General features: G+C 44.0%; 1 protein-coding gene across 1 annotated transcript in view; it reads right to left on the reverse strand.

The window, feature by feature from the left end:
* GRID1 (glutamate ionotropic receptor delta type subunit 1) overlaps positions 1 to 19,077 on the reverse strand; it is a 703,521-nt gene that overhangs the window by 31,579 nt on the left and 652,865 nt on the right. Inside the window, exon 13 of the mRNA XM_058542810.1 lies at positions 11,396 to 11,591. Coding sequence (XP_058398793.1) covers positions 11,396 to 11,591 — 196 coding nt within the window. The remainder of the gene's footprint in view (positions 1 to 11,395; positions 11,592 to 19,077) is intronic.

The raw sequence follows: 19,077 nt of genomic DNA on the forward strand, positions 1-19,077 counted from the left end.
CACCTGGAAACCGAACCTGGGCCACTGAAGCAGAGTGCGCCAAACTTAACTGCTAGGCCATCAGGGCTGGCTCAACCTTACACCAATTCTAAGTCACTTTTAGGAGGAAAGTATCAAGCCCACTTTGACATATTAACCGAGCTCAGCACTAGTAAATGAGTTGATAAATAAATGAATGAATAAAAGACAAAATACTTACAATAGTAAATCATTGCAGAAACACACATTTGAGGAAAGGGTTGATATGTGCATCAATTCTAATTATTGAACAAAGGTAGACATCTAACCATGATCTTACTCAATTTCCTTAAAGCCACCAAAATTCACAGGTCACTGATGACAATGCCTAATGCAGGCCAAGAAAGAAATGAGTTGAAAATAAGGTGATTTCTTCTCCAACAGAGTCTCCAGAATAATAAAGCAAAATAAAGCAAAAATACATATGTACCTATATAAAGAGAAAGAAAGAAAAATATCACAATAAAGAATATGAGAAAAGTAGAAAAAAATACCAATTTATAAAAAGATTTCTCCTACTAAAGATAAATCCACAGGGATTTGATGGAAAAATAAAAACAACACTGAAGCCTGAGTATTCTTTTGATACCAAAGATAAGAATGTAATTCTTTCAAAGCCTTGCTTTTGGCAATACTCAGCAATATTTTGTCAAAAGCTTTAAATGTTTATATCCTTTTTTGACACCATAATTCTACTTTTGAGAATTTGGCCTGAAGAAGTAAATGTAGTAACTGAAAAACAATTAAGCATGAAGATGTCCATTATAATGATATTTATATTTGTGAAAAATTGGAAATGACACAAATAACAATCAAGAAGGAAATATTTAAATGTTATTTTACATTTATTTGATGAAATATTAATGAGCCACTAAAATGATTTTTATAAAGGTTTACAACAGTGTTAGAAAAACATAGCATAAAATATAATTTCTATAACACTATAATTGTATAAAATTTTTGTAGAGATTCAAAAAAGACTAGAAAGAAAGGCACACAAAAATTCTTAGAGCCTTATTTTGGTGGTAAAAAAACCACATTGGATTGGTTCATTTCTGCTTATTTTTTATTTTTTGGAATATTCTAAACTTTTCTTAATGGAAACATATTATGTTTAAATTATAAATGTATATAACCTAAGATTTCCTCTCAGAAATCTCTTATTATTTTAAACACTGACGTGGAGTGAGGGATATTTAACCTTAGCGCACTTGCAGTCGGGTTAGACCACAGAGTTAATGCAAGTGAAGAAAGTCCAGCTATATTACGTGGCCCAGACACCTAGAACTCAGCCCCAGACCACGAGAAGGGTTCTGCAGATGGTGACTTAGCCGGGAAAACACTGCTGCTCTTGTGCTCCTACGAGGAAACTGCACATTTAGTAGAAACAAAAATGGGCTTTGTTCACATGAAGTTCAACTGTCTGTTTTACCTCTCTGGTTTCCATTATTTTTCTGTGTATTTTATTTTCTGCTTGGCAGTTTTCTTTCACATTCTTATATTTGAATCTTCAAAACTGAAAGGGAATTGAAGTACATGGATTGTAAAACGTGTGGGCATGACAGGACTGCCATAGGAAGCTTTCCTCAACCTCACTAAACAGGACCAATCCCAGCTCTCTGTGCCCACAGCCTTTTCCACATCAAATCACAGCCATCCGTTGTCCTCCAGAACTCAGTAGGGATGCCTTGAAGAAAAAGACTAAGTCTGATGCTTTATATTTTGAGCTTAATGATAATGAAAACACAACATATAAAAATCCATGGGATTCAGCTAAAATAGTACTCAGAGGGAAATTTATAGCTTTAAATGCTTACATTAGGAAAGAAAACAAGAGTAAAATCAAAATCAATGACCTAAGTTAACATTAAGAAGCCAGAAGAGGTAAGAGTAAGTTAAAGCCAAAGTAAATAGAAGTAAGAAAAAAAACATTTAACAAAAAAAGCTGAAATCAATAAAATACAACAATGGAGAAAATTAATAATGTCAAAATTAGTGTTTTGAAAGGAAAAACTGTGTTCATAGATTAGAAGATTCGATATTGTAATATAAATTTTCCCCAAAATGATCTATAGATTCAATGTAATAGCTATCAAAATCTTAAGCTCTTTTGAAGAAATTGACAAGATGATTCTAAAATTTAAATGGAAATGCAAAAGATCTAAAATTGCCCAAATAATCTTGTAAGAGAAGAACAAAATTGGTGGACTTATACTACATGATTTATGGAATTATTATAAAGCTACAATGATGAGGACATTTTTGTATGGGCGTAAGAATAAATATGTAGATCAATGGAACAGAATAGAGAATCCAGAAATAGATCAACATATACATGGCCAGTTGATTTTCAACCAAGGCACCTAGACTATTTGTTAAATAAATACAAATCTTTTTAATAAATGATGTTAGGTCAATTGGATATACATATGGAAAAAAAAGTGAACCTGGACCACTTCTTTATTCCATACACAAAAACTAATTTGAAATGCAACATAGACATAAATGTAAAACCTTCTAGAAGAAAGTTTGCAACTTTGGGATAGGAAAAATTTCTTAGGACACAAAAAGCATTAACCATAAAAGAAAAGAAAATTTGATATATGGGGTTTTATCAATAAAAATTTCTACTCCCCAAAAGACACTATTAAGAAAATGAATGGGCAAGTTACAGACTGGGAATTATATTTGCAGTACTTATATTTGATCAAAGACATATCAAGAATATATTAGAAAAACTCATCTAAATCTACAATGAAAAATGAAGTGCTCAGTAAAAATTAACAAAAGACTTGAGCACACACCCCTCAAAAGAAGCTACTGGATGGCCGATAAGCATATGCAAGAGTGTAGACAGCATTAGTCACCAAAGGAATGCAAATTAAAACAGTGAGATATCCTTCACATCTACTAAATTGTCTGCAGTCAAAAAGACTGACAACATTAAATGTTGGTTAGGACGTCCAGCAACTGGAACTCACAAGTATAGAAGTAGAATATTACCAGTGGGAGTGTAAAATAGAACAGCCACATTGGAAGTGGTTAGGCAGCTTCTCACAGAGGTAAACACACATCTTCCCTCTGAGCCAGGAATTCAACTCTTTCATATTCAGTAAAGAGAAATGGAAACATATCTCCACAAAAGACTTGTATAAAAATGATCATACTGTTTTACTCATAATAGCCCTAAATTGGCAACAACTGAAATATATGTCAACTGGAGGATGGATAAACAAATTGACATTTGTTCATACAGTGGAATACTACTCAAAGGAAAAAACAAAAGGAAAGAAGTAAGTACTGACATCCAAAACTTCACAGCTAAATCTCATAGACATTTTGTTGGGTGAAAGAAACTAAACATAAATACACGTATTTTATATTATTCCATTAATATGAATTACAAGAACAGGTAAATTTAGAAATTCGTGGTACTAGAAATTTGTAAGTGGTTGCTTCTGAGGGTAGGGAGATGAGTCTAGAAAGTGACATGAGAAAACTTTTCAAGGTGATGGAAATGTTCTATATCTTGTTTTATGTGGTGAGTGATTGATTACACAGTTGTATACAATTGTCTAAACCCAGGAAATAAACACTTAATATCTGTGCATTTTATTGTGTCAATTATATCTCATAAAAAGACTAAGTGCTATTTGTCTTTATATTTTTATTATCTTCTTTTCCTAACATATGGTAGGTGCTAAGGCAGTTTGCAGACATCAACTGAATGTCAACCTTGTGCTACGATCCCCACGGGACACTTTCTGCTTTATGCATTGGTGAACTCACAAGGAATCTGGGCAGGCTTTGCTCAAGTCTCACAGAGAGCTCAGAGAGGTGAATTCACTTGACCAAAGCCATAGATTAAATTAGGTTGAAAGTGGAACTTAAATTCACATCTCTAAACTCTTAGGCAGAAGCTATTCAAACTACATTTCTTGAATGGATGAATAAGTGAACAAATGAATAAACAAAGAGAAGAAACTATCCAACTTGCAAAATGGATATAGTGACCTTTGAGCAAGCACAAAAGATGTAGAGATGAATGGTCACCCAATGCGAATGTCTGAGAAGCAAGGAGGCATATAGAATCCCCGATCTGCATTGAATCAGAAGCAGAGAAAGAACAAAAATATGTTTTGGAGCATGCCTACAAGACCCACTGCTGCTACTGAGAGCAGCGTTGTTGCTTTCCACTGCACAGGCCTACCTAGTTCGTACCAGACCCTCTTCTGGGGGGTCAGACCTGCATCAAGGATCCCTTTCATCAACTTGGCCAAACCTTCCTGATCATTGAACATCTCCAAAATACAAAGGAGTGCCATGCCATAGAAGCCTCTTCCGCCTCCTCAGTAGAAACTCCCAGCATGCCTTGGAATCAGGATGCTTCCTCACCTAGCTCCTTCCAAATGGAGAGCACTGTGGGGCACCAAAGTTCCTGATCATCCCATGGAAGGCTGCAGTCCTTCTGGGGACCACCTTTCCTGTGACAGGGCATATGGCCCCTGACACTCAGCAGGGAGTGTGTGTGCAACAAGAGCAGCCCTTGTCACAGAGCAGACAGCAAGAGGAAGGAGCCAATACAGGTGCTGGTGGGTGATAGCCACACACAGTCTGGCGCCAGGGCAAGCATTAGATCAGTGTGGAAATAAATCAGATTTGTGGGCCCGTTTTCTCCCTGCATTTGCATTCACACTTTATGACCTCAGTGATATTTATCACATGGAAAAAACCACCTTCTGTACCACTACTGGACTCAAAAGCTACTTTCCTCTGAAAATACTATCTCTAGCCACGGGGTCTGAAACAAACTCCTCGTCTATTTATTCAAAATGTTCAATGAGCTGTGAAAACTGACATTTAAACTATTAACACTGCATTCTCTTTGACAATGTTATTAAATATTAGGTCTGATTTATGGAAAGGCTTAATAAATTGGCAGTCCAGGACAGCCCTGGCCCTGCCCAGAAATTGGGTTATGCTGGATGCTACATGATAGAGTTGATCAAGCTAAAGAGAAAAAAAAATCATACCTACAACATCCAAGTCTGATTTCATGTGATAAAGTTATCATCACATAAATTTGAACCACTTGCCAGCTCAATTCTGAATCTCAAAGTTTCTCTAATTGATATTTTTAATAGTTTGGAAATCAAAAGATAAAATCACAGACTTAAATAACCTTTGCTATGACACATGGAAGGAGAAGTAAGGCTTTTAAAAATGGGAGCCAGGCACATATCTTGCTACTTTGGTGTAAAAGAGGAAGGGAAATCAACACACCAGTAAAGAATACGCAAGGGAGTGGAGACACACTGATGTGTAGAAATGGGGATGTCAGGGCCGGTCCCGTGGCTTAGCGGTTAAGCACGCATGCTCCACTACTGGCGGCCTGGGTTCGGATCCCGGGCGCGCACCGACGTACCGCTTCTCCGGCCATGCTGAGGCCGCGTCCCACATACAGCAACTAGAAGGATGTGCAACTATGACGTACAACTATCTACTGGGGCTTTAGGGTAAAAAAAAGGAAGAAGATTGGCAATAGATGTTAGCTCAGAGCCGGTCTTCCTCAGCAAAAAGAGGAGGATTAGCATGGATGTTAGCTCAGGGCTGATCTTCTTCACAAAAAAAGAAACGGGGATGTTACCCCATAGGAAGGGCAAGGCTGGAGTGAGGCTCTGATGACTGTTTCTCGACTTACTCATGCCTGTGTGACCTTGAGCAAGCCCCTCAAACTCCCTGAGGCCCAGGTCCCCTTTCTACATGATGCAGAAAATAAGAGTCAAGTAGTTCTCTTTAGGATGAAAGAAATAATGTATGTAGATTATCTGCACAGTGCCTGGTACATGGAGACTGCTCAATAGATTTTAGGGGGAGACTAGGCCAGGCCAAGAGTAAAGCTGGGTCCCAGGGCAGTGAGGGAGAAATCTCTGATCACCAGAGTTAGAACTGAAAAGGACAAGAAAGGACAGTCTGTAGGCAGAGCCTGTATGCCACTAGAGGGTGTAGAGCAATGTGATACGCTACTCGATATGCCAGTGTGCTGTTAGGTGACATCGAGCTAGATGACGTGTTACTGCGTGGGCCTACGTGCTATCAGATGACATAGAACTGGAGGATAAGCTACTCTTAGATGACAGAACTAGATGATGTGTTACTGCATGTGTCTGTGCTATTAGATAGAGAGATAGGGGACGTTCCTACGTGCAATTAGATGACATGGATCCAGACGCAGTATCCCTGGATCCCCCACTGCTCTAGATTGGGGGTCCTCAAACTTTTCTGTGAAGGGCCAGGAAATAACTACATTAGGCTTGAAGACCGTATAGTCTCTGTCACAACTACTCAACTCTGCGGAAGTAGCAGGAAAGCAGCCATAGACAGTATGTAAATGAATGGGTATGGCTGTGTCCCAATAAACTTTATTTACAAAAACAGGCAGGGGGCCAGATTTAGGCCCTGGACCAGAGTTTGCCAACCCTTGGTCTGGCCTTTCCTAAGGTCTGACAGGAGCAGGTGGCTGGGAAGAATGAAGGCAGCCTCTCTCCTCTCTCTAAGGGCCAGCAGGGTCTTTGTCTTAAGAGAAGGCTTTCAAGAGACAAGCCTGAAAGGGACCCTGGAGATCTTCCCTTGTCCTTTCCATTATGGAACCCATGGAGGGTCACCTGCTAACTGACGGCACCAACTATGTCCCCGATTTATATGTCTCTGCTCAGTCAGACAGCAAACAGGTGACTCATTCAGGACAATCCAGTATTTATTGAGACTTATTGGGTGCCAGGCAGGTTGGTTGTAAAAACTTTATGCTGTGGGCTCTTAATAAATAAATAAAACTTCCCTCCCCTTCCAAATTTCTTTCTGCTCTCTTCACCAGGGCCCAGAAAGGGCTGCCCCCTCCTTACCTGAGTGGCCGCTGGCATGTAGAACTGAGTCACAGCACTGGGGTAGCCATGACATAATCCCTTTCTCTGGCTCTGATACTGTGGAAAAGTGATCACCTCTTGTTAAGGAATTTCCCACAAAAATTGGCTTCAAGTCCTTAAAAGCTACAGCACTCCCAAGGAAAAATAATAGCCGCTCTCCAAGGTCACCCTCCCTACCACGCTTCTTGACTCGAGGAGCAATTAGCCATCACTCCACTAACAAGCACTCTCTGGAAATGCAGCCAGGGTCACCAAAAAGGAACTGGAAATTAGAAGTGGGTCTTCTTTCCCTTTTCCTTGAGAAAGAAGTTTCCTGTGACATCTCTTGGGGGCATCCCTCCTCACCTTTGCCCAGCCGCCTGCACTACACAGAAGCAGATTCTGTCTGGGATGTAGAGAAGCCGCCCATCCCCGAATATCAGGGTCAGGCCCATATTTTCCAACATGCTGGATTTTCCTTTACAGTTTCTGGATTCAGGACAAGGCCCTCACTTGGGGCACGGCCATCCCCAGCCTGGTCTGCCTCTGGCCCGGGGATTCACAAGGTTTCCAAAGCTGTACTTTGGGGAGTGAGGGGCGGCTCCATAGGGGGAGGGGACAGGAAGAGTTTCAGACAAGCGTTTAGGTGCAGTGGTCACCCAAAGAGTCACGTGAAGGAGGAGAATTTGAGAGTGAATCTGAACTCTCTTTCCAGTAAAAAATGCAGCACACTCCATTTTCTAACAATACTATAAACTCAATTTTATGACACTAGTTATGAAACCCTTAACATTTGTCTAGTGCTGGCAGTCAGTTTTTTTCTTAAAGATCCAAATGCAAGAGGGAGATTTGTGAGCCCAAAGCCAGCTGGGAGTTTATAAAATGAAGGTGTCATAAAAGTAACACATCCTGTGCACTGAGAAAAGATCAGATTCTGTTCCATGAAGCTGTAGGCATTTATAAGGCATCCTCTATTTGCATCTTCCACTACTTATCTTTTTTACATTGTTTTATTCATGAGTCAGACCCTAAATATCACCAGAGGGTGAACGATTTCTAATGTGCCAGCGATGGACTAGGGGTAAGTAGGATGAGGAGGGAACGTTTCCCTGACAACCCATCTCCAGATGCATCTCCCTCCAGAGGGCTCCAATGGTGGTGTTTGCCCTCCTGGGGCACACCGGGAGCAAGAACAGGCAGGCACAGTGGAGCTCTCGAGGAGAGAAGGGGCTGGTGTGTGTGGGAACCAAACTCTGCTTGGCTTGGTCTGGACTGATTTATTTGGAAAAGAATGCGACTCATCACAACCCTTGTTAGAGGACTCCCATCCTTTGTCCAGGAATGGCCCTCTTCTTTAATTAATTCATTTATTGTTTATTATAATGAGAAATAAAAAATTAAAAAAAAACAACTTGTGAATCTAAAGTTAACACTGACTTGACTTACGTCCAACAACATGCATTTCCTTCCTGTTGTTCTGCCTCTCCCATCTGTGGTAACCTCTATCATGAATCTTGTATTTTATCACTACTTTGGATGTGTGTATGCCTGTGTTTTATACATTTTTAAAAGAGTATTATATTGTATGTTATTTTCTCTTAGTTGACCCGTATGAAATTGCCTTTAATGCTTTTTTTTACTCAATATGATTCTGCTAAGATTCATCCATACTAGTACATGAAGCTGTAGTCCATTCATTTCATTGCAGGTCATTTTTTTTTTACCTTGTTAATGCTCATTTGGGTTGTCTCCAGGGTTTTGGCTCTATAAACAATGCTACGAGAGCCTTTCTTGTCTCTGGAGTGCAGGCAGAGTTTATTGTGGCTGGATACATAGGAGTGAATTGCTGGATCATAGGGTACATGAAAGTTCCATTTTAGAAGAGATTGACAAACTCATTTCCAAAGTGGTTGTACTGAGCACACTTGCACCAGTAATTAACCACCTGTTACCCCTGTCCTCTCCACTACCTCTCATTTTGTGCCAGTCTAATTGGTGCAAAATGACATATCTTTATGGTCATGATTTGCATTTCCTGGATCACTAATGATTTTGAATATCTCTTCATATGATTATTGGCCATATGTGTTGCCTCTTCTGTGAAAGGCCTGTGCAAGTCTTTTGCCCAATTTTTTATTAAATTGTTTGAGCTTTTCTTATTGATTTGTAAAAATTCTTCATATAATCTTAATATTAATCCTGTATGGGTTACACACATTGTAAATAACAGCCCCTCCTGCCACAGTGTGTAACCTGCCTTTTTATTTTCTTTGAAGTGTCTTGTAATGAATAGAAATTTAATAAAATCAAAAGTAGTTTTCTTTTAAGAAGTGCTTTTTGTAGCGTTGTTGCAAAGAACTTCATAAGAATCCTGTGTGGATGGGAGCATTGGCTCTCTATGAGAGACAAAAAAAGCAGAGAAGGGAAACTTGAAGGCCATTGGGCACAGGCCTACATTCAGAAAAGGCCTTAAATCAACTTTGCTTCATTATTTCCAAATGAGGTCACCTACAGCCACTGTCAGGAATGAAAGTAGACCCAGCAGGTCGAGCTCAGAGCGCCATCCTTTGTAGTGCACTAAGAATGAAGAGGTTTTCATAAATCCTGTAAGCATGAGAATAGCACATTTATGTTGCATTCTATTATTTTTCTTAATGTACCACTTGGTTAAGTGCAAACATTCAAAACCTACCATAACATGAACTTTTGAATATCTTAAGTATTGAAGGAGACTCCAAAATGGGAAGTTGCCCAGGCCTCTCTCAACTCTGAGAAGTTCCAGACAGGAAGAGTGGTGTGCTCCATTTAACATAGTTGGTGAGTTATGGAACTGGGATTCACACCCAAATGTGTCAGGCCCCAGAGCCGAGACACTTTTTGGTGTTCAATGCCACTAAACAACAAGGAGGAGCCATCCCGAGCTGACTGCTGTGACAGAATGCGTGCCAGCGGGCTCCCACTCCACACAGCACGGCAGCCAGGCGCCGCACCCCTCCACTGGACAGATGCCACGCTCCGCCTCGGCCTCCTGCTGCTTCTGTAGTGGGACTCACGCCTCTGTCTCTCTCCCTGGGTCCCCTGGGGCTCTCCTGGGAGGGGCTGGCAGACTACTGAGGACTCTTCTCATCATGAAGAGCACAGTGATGGGCCCTGGTGGCCCCAAAGCTTTCCCCAGACTATCCCCTTTTATCCACTGCCGTCTGCAGTAAGGCTGAGTGATCACCAAAAGGCTGGGGATGTGGAACACAGGTGTGTGTGTGTGTGTGTGTGTGTGTACATGAACATGTGAGGGCATGAGTGTGAGTGTGTTTGACTATGTGTGGAGGTTGTGGGAAGGTTCCACAGAGATGGAATTGATGGGTAGGGAACGGAAGGGAGGAGATGTTGAGGCAGGCTGGACAGGCGTGCATGTGTGAATGCATGTATGTGTGTGAATGTGTGCGATTGTGTGTGTGACTGTGAGAAGGTTCCACAGAGGTGGTAGGTAGGTAGAGGAGAGAATGGAAGGGAAGAGACACTGAGGCACGCTGGACAGCTGGTCTGCTCAGAGAGGCAGCATTGCTGGCCACACGTGCACATCTTCCCCACATAATTCACTAGCAACCACAAGGACAGTAGCCACCACATGTGAGGGTCTCTAGATAGAAGGATGCCACCACCAACACCATCCTTATGACATCTGCCTTCATCCTACCATCTTCCTCCTCACTGGTTTTCAAGAGCTCTGCAGTTCATGGTGGATAAATGCCGAACTCCTCAGCCTCAACCCCAGGCATCAGAACCTAACTAGGACTGTGACCCCATGTCTCTGGTTCTCATCTGTATAATGGAATAATAATAATTAATTCGGGTCATTGTGGAAATTAACTGAAATAAATGAGCAAAGTCTAATCCACAGCTGAAGAACGTGATAACTTTTCTCCACCCTTCCTCTCTCCAGCCCTGGCCTCTTCCCACCCTGTCCTCCTTCAGTTCCCCCCGTACAGCCTCCATCCCAGGCTCACTGTCCTTATCACTATCTCCCAAGCATGCCTCTTCCCCACAGCACAGTCCCCCAGTGTGCCCACCCTCTCCTGAACCTCACCCCCTCACACCCTCCACCTCACACCTGGTTCTCTGCTTCTGCTTTTCCTGAGTATTCTCACCTGGGGTGGGCTGGCCCCCCTGGGCCACCATCCTATGAGTCCACAAGCAGGGAGGTCCATGTCTTGGGCTTCATCCTCCTGCTCTTCACTGACCATTTGGAAACTTAGAAAATACCTAACGAGCGGCCCCTCTGAAGAACAGCTGTCTACCTAAAGAATGTGTGTGTCTCCTCTTTAACACCCACATGTCTGTGACAAATGCCTGTCTAACCTGCTGAAGATGGATCACCCTGCAGGTGACAGGGCTATTCAAAGGAGATGCCTCTGGAAGGTGTTTCCTACCTCAGGGATGACCACACCCAAGGCCCCTGTGCACACATGCCCACCTACCTTCCTGATGCCTTCTGAAGGACTGGACACACAGTTGTCAGCCCCTCCGTTCTTGCTGATGGTCCGCCAGAGCTCAGCAAATGTGCTGTCTTGCTCCAGGGGGTTGGTGCCCTTGGCTCGGAAGTACTCGTACACAGCAGAATCCCGGACGGTGCCATAAGATATCTCCACTTGTTTGGAGAGATCCTGGAATGTCCTGAAATGCAAAAAGGCAGTGAAACATGGGCACATGCTGCACCCTGCAGGGATATAAAGGGCTGCAAGGCCCTTCTGAGGCCCAAGCCCAGCTGTGGCCCACTATCCACAGTCTTCACTCCGAACCCCAGCAGCACAAGTGCCTTAGCCGGGAGCATGACTTGCCCCATTCTATCACGGTTATGCTTCCACGGTGTAGATTAACTCAATAAGGTTATTGAACACCTAAAACCAGGTCCTGTGCTGAACTTGAGAGACAAAAGGATGAATCGGGCATGACTCCTGCCCTCACGGAGCTTATAGCCCAGCTGTAGAAATATATAGACAGTCACAATATAAAAGAGTCAGGGCAACACGAGAGGCTGGATGCTGAAGGTCTCCAACTCCAATGCCTACAGCACAGGAAAGAGAACATGTTGGCAATATTGATGGTAATGACTGGTCTCTGACACTCAGGGCTGGTGTGCGGCAGACACACACTCAGAGACTGGGCCAATTAAGAGGCACATCCCCTCCAAAGCTTGCAGCTGTTCCGGAATTCCACCCAATTGTTGCCTTTTGAGTACCTCCCTGCAATTCGTTTTTCAATAAAGAAAGAAAGCTGGGTTTTTATATGAAATCTCTTGACTTTTAAGTGTTAATAATTATTTAAAAGACGGTAAAGAAAAAAAAATAAGCACTTGTGAGGGCCTTGGGTTTGTTGTATGCGGAAGAGAAGCAGGTAGCTCAGGCCAGGTACACGTTGGAGGGAGGGAGTGCATCAAGAAGGCCCAGAACCAGCCCAACAGCAGACATCTGACCTGCGGAGAAGGAGGAGAACTTTCTTTGGGTTAGGGGGCATAGTCAGGCCAGGAAGGACCAATTGGCACAAAGTTCTTACTTGCCCTGGGGTGGGCACTACCTGGCTTGGTGTGTTGAGAGAATGTCACACAGAATAAAATTGCATAAAACAAAAAGACCAGTAGTGAGCCAGTTTCTCTCTCTGCGGCTCCAACCTGATTGCTCTTTATTTCTGTGCGGGAAATCTGTCTCTTCTTTTTGTCAACCAGGATCATCATCCCCACCTCTCACTGAGTTACTGTTCCCATGAGGAGACTCAACCTTCTCAACGTGATCTATACAGCCCTCCATCATCTGGTCTCGTCTGGCTGTTCCTCCTCCCTCCGAACAGCCCCATAGTCAATGTTGAAATGAGAAATCCCACACAGTCCTCATTTATGGCACCAGACCACGGTGTCCTCTCTACCTAGAATCCCTTTATCTCACTCATCTATCTGATACACTTCTGCAAACCCCTTGAATATTTAGCTGCTGCCTCTCCCTGGCAGAAGCCATCGCTATCCCTCACCTCCCTGTGCCTTCTCTACACCTTGCGTGGCTTCTATGGCAGCATGATCTCTCTGTGATCTCAGAGAGCAGTGTACCAGAGTGCGGGCAAGCAGACACTCTGGATTCCAGCAATCTGCCTTGCCTCCCAGCTCCACCATCCCTAACACTGCAGGCCTGGGCAAGTTAGCTAACCTCTCTGTGCCTCCATTTCCAAATCTTTGAAAAATAGGGCTAGAAGCAGAGCCTGTAGGAAAGGGCTACAGTGAAGATTAACGAGGTGATGTACGTTCAGCTCTTAGGTTAGTGCCTGATGCAAAACTCAGTGCCCAGTAACTAGTAGCAGTCATTCTGTGCTCTTAGTATATGTCTGGGTCCTCCAGTAGACGATAAGAATTTGGAGGACTGGAGCCAAAGCAGTCCTGTCTTTGTATCTGTGGCACCGAACCCAGGGCTGACACCAGCCTGCAGAGCATGCCAACAGAGGAGCCAGCAATGGATGCTTCCTCCTACTTTGGAGACATGCTCCATGGAGTTCCTTCAGGCCCTGCTACACGGCCCAGAAACAGAGCTCAATATTCTATTTCCATACATTACAGATGAAAGGAAACATAAAATAACAAATTCAATGAAGAAATCTTTCTAATTATTGTTCATTATTTATATCTAATTGAAGCAAGATGTTCCTTTGCTTGACAGGCCCCATGGGTTGTTACTCTGTCGTAATTTGCCTGTAATGAAAGGAGGGGGATCTTTTTTTCCCGCATTTTTTTATTTTTCTCATGGTAATACAAACAAACACAAGGCTTTGATGAATGGGAAATATCAGGATGAATTACACAGTTGAGTCTAAATACTGAACTGCTCTAAATTACTGCAGTTTCCATGAGTATGGAATGAATGTGTAACTGCCAAGGATCTCAGCACTACTATTTCATCTCCACATTTGAAATGGAGATTTCCTCTCTCCTCTCGGTATTTATTCACAACTGTGCCCCTGGCCAGAGGCTCAGGGAGCATCTCTAGAAGACAAGCAGGCAGCCCAAATCTTTATGGCTTCACATCCATTTCTGTCCCAGCAGAATTCATTGTTCCCACCCCAAAACACCACCTCCATCTTTGCTGTGCCAGCCCCATGGCTCAGCCCCACAGCCTCCATCCGTCACCTTTTACAGCCGTAAGTCTGGACAAGGGATGTCTCCCATCTCAGATGCACACTGCCTCTTTCAAGGAAAGTTTCCAAGCTCACCAACACGCCCAACACACAGTAGGTACTACCGTCATGTTTCAGAGAGAATAAACTTATAAAAGGCTATTTGGAGGTTTGAGCAGGAAAGTCCAACTATTCATGCACCAAAGCCCTCATCTCCCTGGGGCACTCGTCCTCTTGTCAGAGTGCCCAGTTTTGGAAGGGACACGTGGGGAAGAATGAAGGAGAACAGGGGCAGACAGCCATCCAGGCTCCAAGCCAACACTGGCAGTCAGCACAAGACAGATGTTCATGTCAGATAGGACACCCATTTGAACAAGCGAGGGATTCTTAGCCTAGAGAAGGCTACACTAGCAGCACAATTAATTTAGCATGTTTCTCAAATTAGTTTCTTCAGCAAGAACTGCTAGAAAGTGTCCAGGCACCTCTACCACAGAGAGATGAAGGAGAGCTGCCCGCCACAGGTGGGGTCTCTCTAAACTGAAATCATGCATGATGCCACTGGCTGAACTCACTCAACCAGTTGTTCCACCACCGGTTACTGAATTTCTACTAGGTAAGGCACAGTGGCACACAGAGCAAGGAATGAATGGGGAGCATCCTCAAGGGGTCCATAGTGAGAGGGGGGTGAATGCTCAGAGAAGTAAACCAGGAGTAATCAAACAACATGAGAGGGACCAAACTAGAGTTCTGCATGGGGGATCCTGGAAGCACACAGGAGGAACCACTAGCCCATGGGCACAGAGTGAAAGAAAGCCTTCCTAGAAGAAGAAACATCAAGCTGAAGAGGTAGCCAGATGGAGAACCAAGGGGTAGGGTGTTCCAGGAAAAGAAGGTATTACCTGAGAAGGCACCAAAGTGTGAAAAACCATGGTTCATTGGGGACATACACTGTGGGGCAATTCATATCAGCTAAGGTTTGGGAATCAGACAGATATGAGAATGAATCCTGCCTCAGAACATGTGCACTCTGCAGCTCACCCCTTATCCCTGGCTGTCTGAGGCAGATAGTAGTTCTAAAAGTGTGGTCTTCAGAGCTGCAGCATCAGAGGCGCCTGGGACCTTAGGAGAAATGCAAATTGTTGGGCTCCACCCCAGATCTACTGGATCAGAAACTTTGGGACTGGCCCTCAGCCATCTGTGTTTTCACAGCCGTCCAGGCGATTCTGATGTATGTGTAAGTTCTAGAACCACTGACTGAGGCAAGTCATTTAGTGTCTGAAGTCTTAGTTTTCTTAACTGGTACCTGTCTCACAATATTCGTGAAGATTAAGGATCACAGACATATACCTGGCACATAGTTGATGTTTAATAAATGCTCTTCTGTTAAGCGGTCAATGAGTAATTCAAACGGTTGAAGCAGAGGGGCTACGTGAAGGAGTTATGGGTGAGGGGACCCGGGCGGTCACACATGGATGGAAGCAAGCATGGACAGGCAGCACCTCTAAGCTTCCAGTCTCACAGGATCAGAGTTTCCCTCGGCATCCGCCCTTCTGTCTCCCCAGTAAGGAGCCTGTGGTGGATCTTGTTTCCATCTCATTGCCAAGGTACCTGCAAACTCCTCCCTCTCAGCACCCAAGCTACCACCTCATGAACAGTGCACATTTTAGGCACCCAGGACGCCTAAAGTGACAACCTGAGGAAGTCTGAACCCAGGATGAGCATGGAGATACCAAAACTGGCAGGCAATCTGGACCCTTGTTTTTGTGGACCATGGTGGTAACTGCCCAGCAGAGGCCTCCCTGGGGAAGTAGTGAGCACCTGGGCAAGGAAAGCTGCTAGGGGAGGATGTCCTTCAAAGCATCGTCCCCAGGCTGCCCACCTGGGTCTGGATTCACTAAGAGTCACATTGTGAGCATGTGCACTCTGCAGCTCACCCCCTATCCCTGTGGTCTGCTGCCTATCTCCTTACTTCACATTTCCCCACGTTTGCTGTTGGAATCCTCCATGGCACAGCTTAGCCTCTCCAAGCTTACTTTTGAGCCAGCATCTTTCACTCAATTGTGCCTCCTGGCCTGGACTGCTGATTTTTGGGGTCTCTCCTAGCTGAAAGCATAGCGGACTCCATCGTGTGACATCAAGCTGTCTTGCAAAAGGATTTTGGCAGCATCCCTTGTCTCTGAGAGCAGTTTCCTCTGATTAAACATACACCTTCTTGGAAGTCCCACAATGTCTCCTTCAGTCGTGGCCAAGGACAGTCTATCCAGCTCAGCACCACCTCCCTCCCTCCTTTCACCTTTCTCCATAAATCAATCTTACCATTTCCTAGATACATTTTCATTAACAAAGAGATAAATGTGTTTGCAGCATGAGAAAAATCAATAATACAGAATTTATAAATATATTTTTGCATGTTACAGAAATATTTACATTAGCAATGGAGATAAATACCCTTGCAACAAGAGCAGAATCAATATACAGTATATGTAAAACAGATTTCAACAACTGTGGAGTTGCCAAAATCATGATCCTAACAAATCTAAATTCCAAAGCCCTATTATTCCTCATGAAGGAGAAAAGAAAGTAGTGGAGGGGCCCAAAAGGCACGGGATGGTGGTCAGGCTCATCCTTGCAATTTGAAGCTGTCTTAACTACAGCCCACAGATGCCTTTACTATCATTCCAGCAGCCCCAATTCACCATCTCTCATGTCTCACTCTACAAGTGATGGTGTGCACGAATCAGTTGAGATTGCCTGGCTAAGTTTCCACAGTCTGCTTCCGGAACCTTCGGGCACCAGTGCTGCCACCTCGCTGCCCATTTACCTGCCCCTCCTGGGTTTCTTCCCCAGGGCTCCCACTGTGCCTCCATTCTCTCTGATCCTTCTCCCATGCAGTATTCTTCTACCTGAGGCTTTGCCACATTTCCCATTCTCTCCTCCCCCAGACCTGGGGTCTTCAGGGTGGACAGGACATCAGCTAAAGGCTGAGACACCCTAAGATGCCTCTCAGCCTTGGGCTCCCAAATGCTTCCCAGGTGTCTCCATTCTTTCATTCATTCATTCAAGAAAACCTATTAGCTGAGCATCTGCTTGTGTCAAGCACTGTTCTAGGTCTATGGATATGGCTGGAACAGCACAAAGTTCCCACTCTTAAGTGGTGGACGTGGGGAGAGAGGAACAAAAATGAACAACAACAACAAAAACACAAATAATTATGTGATGCCGGGGTCAGCAAACTTTTTGGAAAGGGACAGACAGTACATATGTGGGCAACAAGGGCCATATACCACTCTCTTGCATATGCCTTAGTTTTGTGGTTTAAAAAAAACTTTAAAAATGTTTCAAAAAAGAAAAATAGTCTTAGCTTGCAGGCTGCAGGAAAACAAGATGCAGGCCAAAAGTGGCCTGTGGAGGTGTAGTCGGTCGACCCCTGATATCATGTATCCAGTGATGAAAAGTGCTATGAAGATTAATAAAGCAGAGTAAGGGTTATAGAGAATAATGGAGGAAGTGATCATATACAGTATACAGGGAGTTATATTAGCCATTGGAGTTGACATCGAGGGCATGTATTTCTCCAATATCTTTCTTTCCTTGGGCTGGACTGAGAGGAGGTGAGAGAAGAGACTGCTGAGGAGCCTTCTGAGGAGCAGAGGCCAGCAGGCTCGGGGCTTATCAGCTCTCCTCCCCTGGAACAGCCCCCCTCAACATTTACCAGGGACCTTCCTGGAGGCCTGGGGAAGGCAATGCTGGGTATTACATGGGGCTCCTTTGTACCCAAAGTCTGTCATGAGAGTGACTGCAGACCCGAATTCCAGCCCAGGAGAACTGTCAGGTTAACATCTTATGAGGACACTTAGTGACCCACCAGGATGAGGGCCGCGTGGCCCATGGCAGGAAAATGCATCCTCGCAGGACACAGGAGACCACAAAGCCCTTCTTCAAACATGTGCCCACATGGTGGCCACGGAGGGCTTGGCGTGTGCTGAGTACCAGCTGAGGTGCACTTACCTCCTTCCCCAACCTTCCCTCCACAGTGTTTTCTCTCCAAATCCCATTTCTTTGACGACTGTTGAAATGAAAAGATGCCTAAAAGACGCTCACTGCTTCAGTGGCCCAAGTTCCCTTCCCAGTCATGGAAGCACAGCACCTGTCTGTGAGTAGCCATGCTGTGGGGGTGGCTCACATAGAAGAAACAGAATGACTTACAACTAGGATAGACAACTATGTACTGGGGCTTTGGGGAAGAAAAAAAAAGAGAAAAGCAGAAGATTGGCAACAGATGTTAGCTCAAGGCAACTCTTTGCCCACACACAAAAAAAAAGATGCCCAAAATTAACTGCTATGAAAAAAAAACCTCAATGTATTTGTATATAGTATATTTGCATTCTTGTAAAAAGTAACCATTAATAAATGTAAATAAATACACAAACAAAAATAGGAGGAATAAGCACTGAACAGCTGTGAGACTTCCACTTTTTACAAATGTATTTCTGTAAAATTTGCATTTTTTTATTACACTGTAAACACAAACGTGATCAGAATGATTTTGGGAGGCCCCTCTTCTGCCTTGTCAAACGCCTGCCCTGCTGGCTGTAAGGAGTGGGCTCCAAGGAGTCTGTGATATTGTATCTTCAGTCCTCAGAGCAAGACAAACATGCCCAGACTAACCCAGAGGGGCCCGAGCCATCCTGGGCATCTCCCATCAGGCCTCTCTCACCTGTGCATCTTCTGCCTGGATTCAACCCAGTCCTGGTGCCTTGGTTGCCAAAGCAAACCAGGTGGGCCAGATCTGAGTTTCTGAAAGGAGGGTATTTGTGGTCATGTGTTTCTGACTTGCCAAACTCAGCCTAGCCTGTGGGAGTGAGCAGGGCTCAGTAATAGGTACTAAGGGATGGAGCTATGAGCATCACCTCAATTAGGTCAGATAACACTGGGCAGGTACCAAACTGAGGCACTGGCATGTGGCAGAGGTTGAACGTCCACATCCTACACTAAGTCAACTCTGGGG

The sequence above is a fragment of the Diceros bicornis genome, chromosome 6 (genome assembly GCF_020826845.1).
Source record: "Diceros bicornis minor isolate mBicDic1 chromosome 6, mDicBic1.mat.cur, whole genome shotgun sequence".
NCBI classification, from domain to species: domain Eukaryota; kingdom Metazoa; phylum Chordata; class Mammalia; order Perissodactyla; family Rhinocerotidae; genus Diceros; species Diceros bicornis.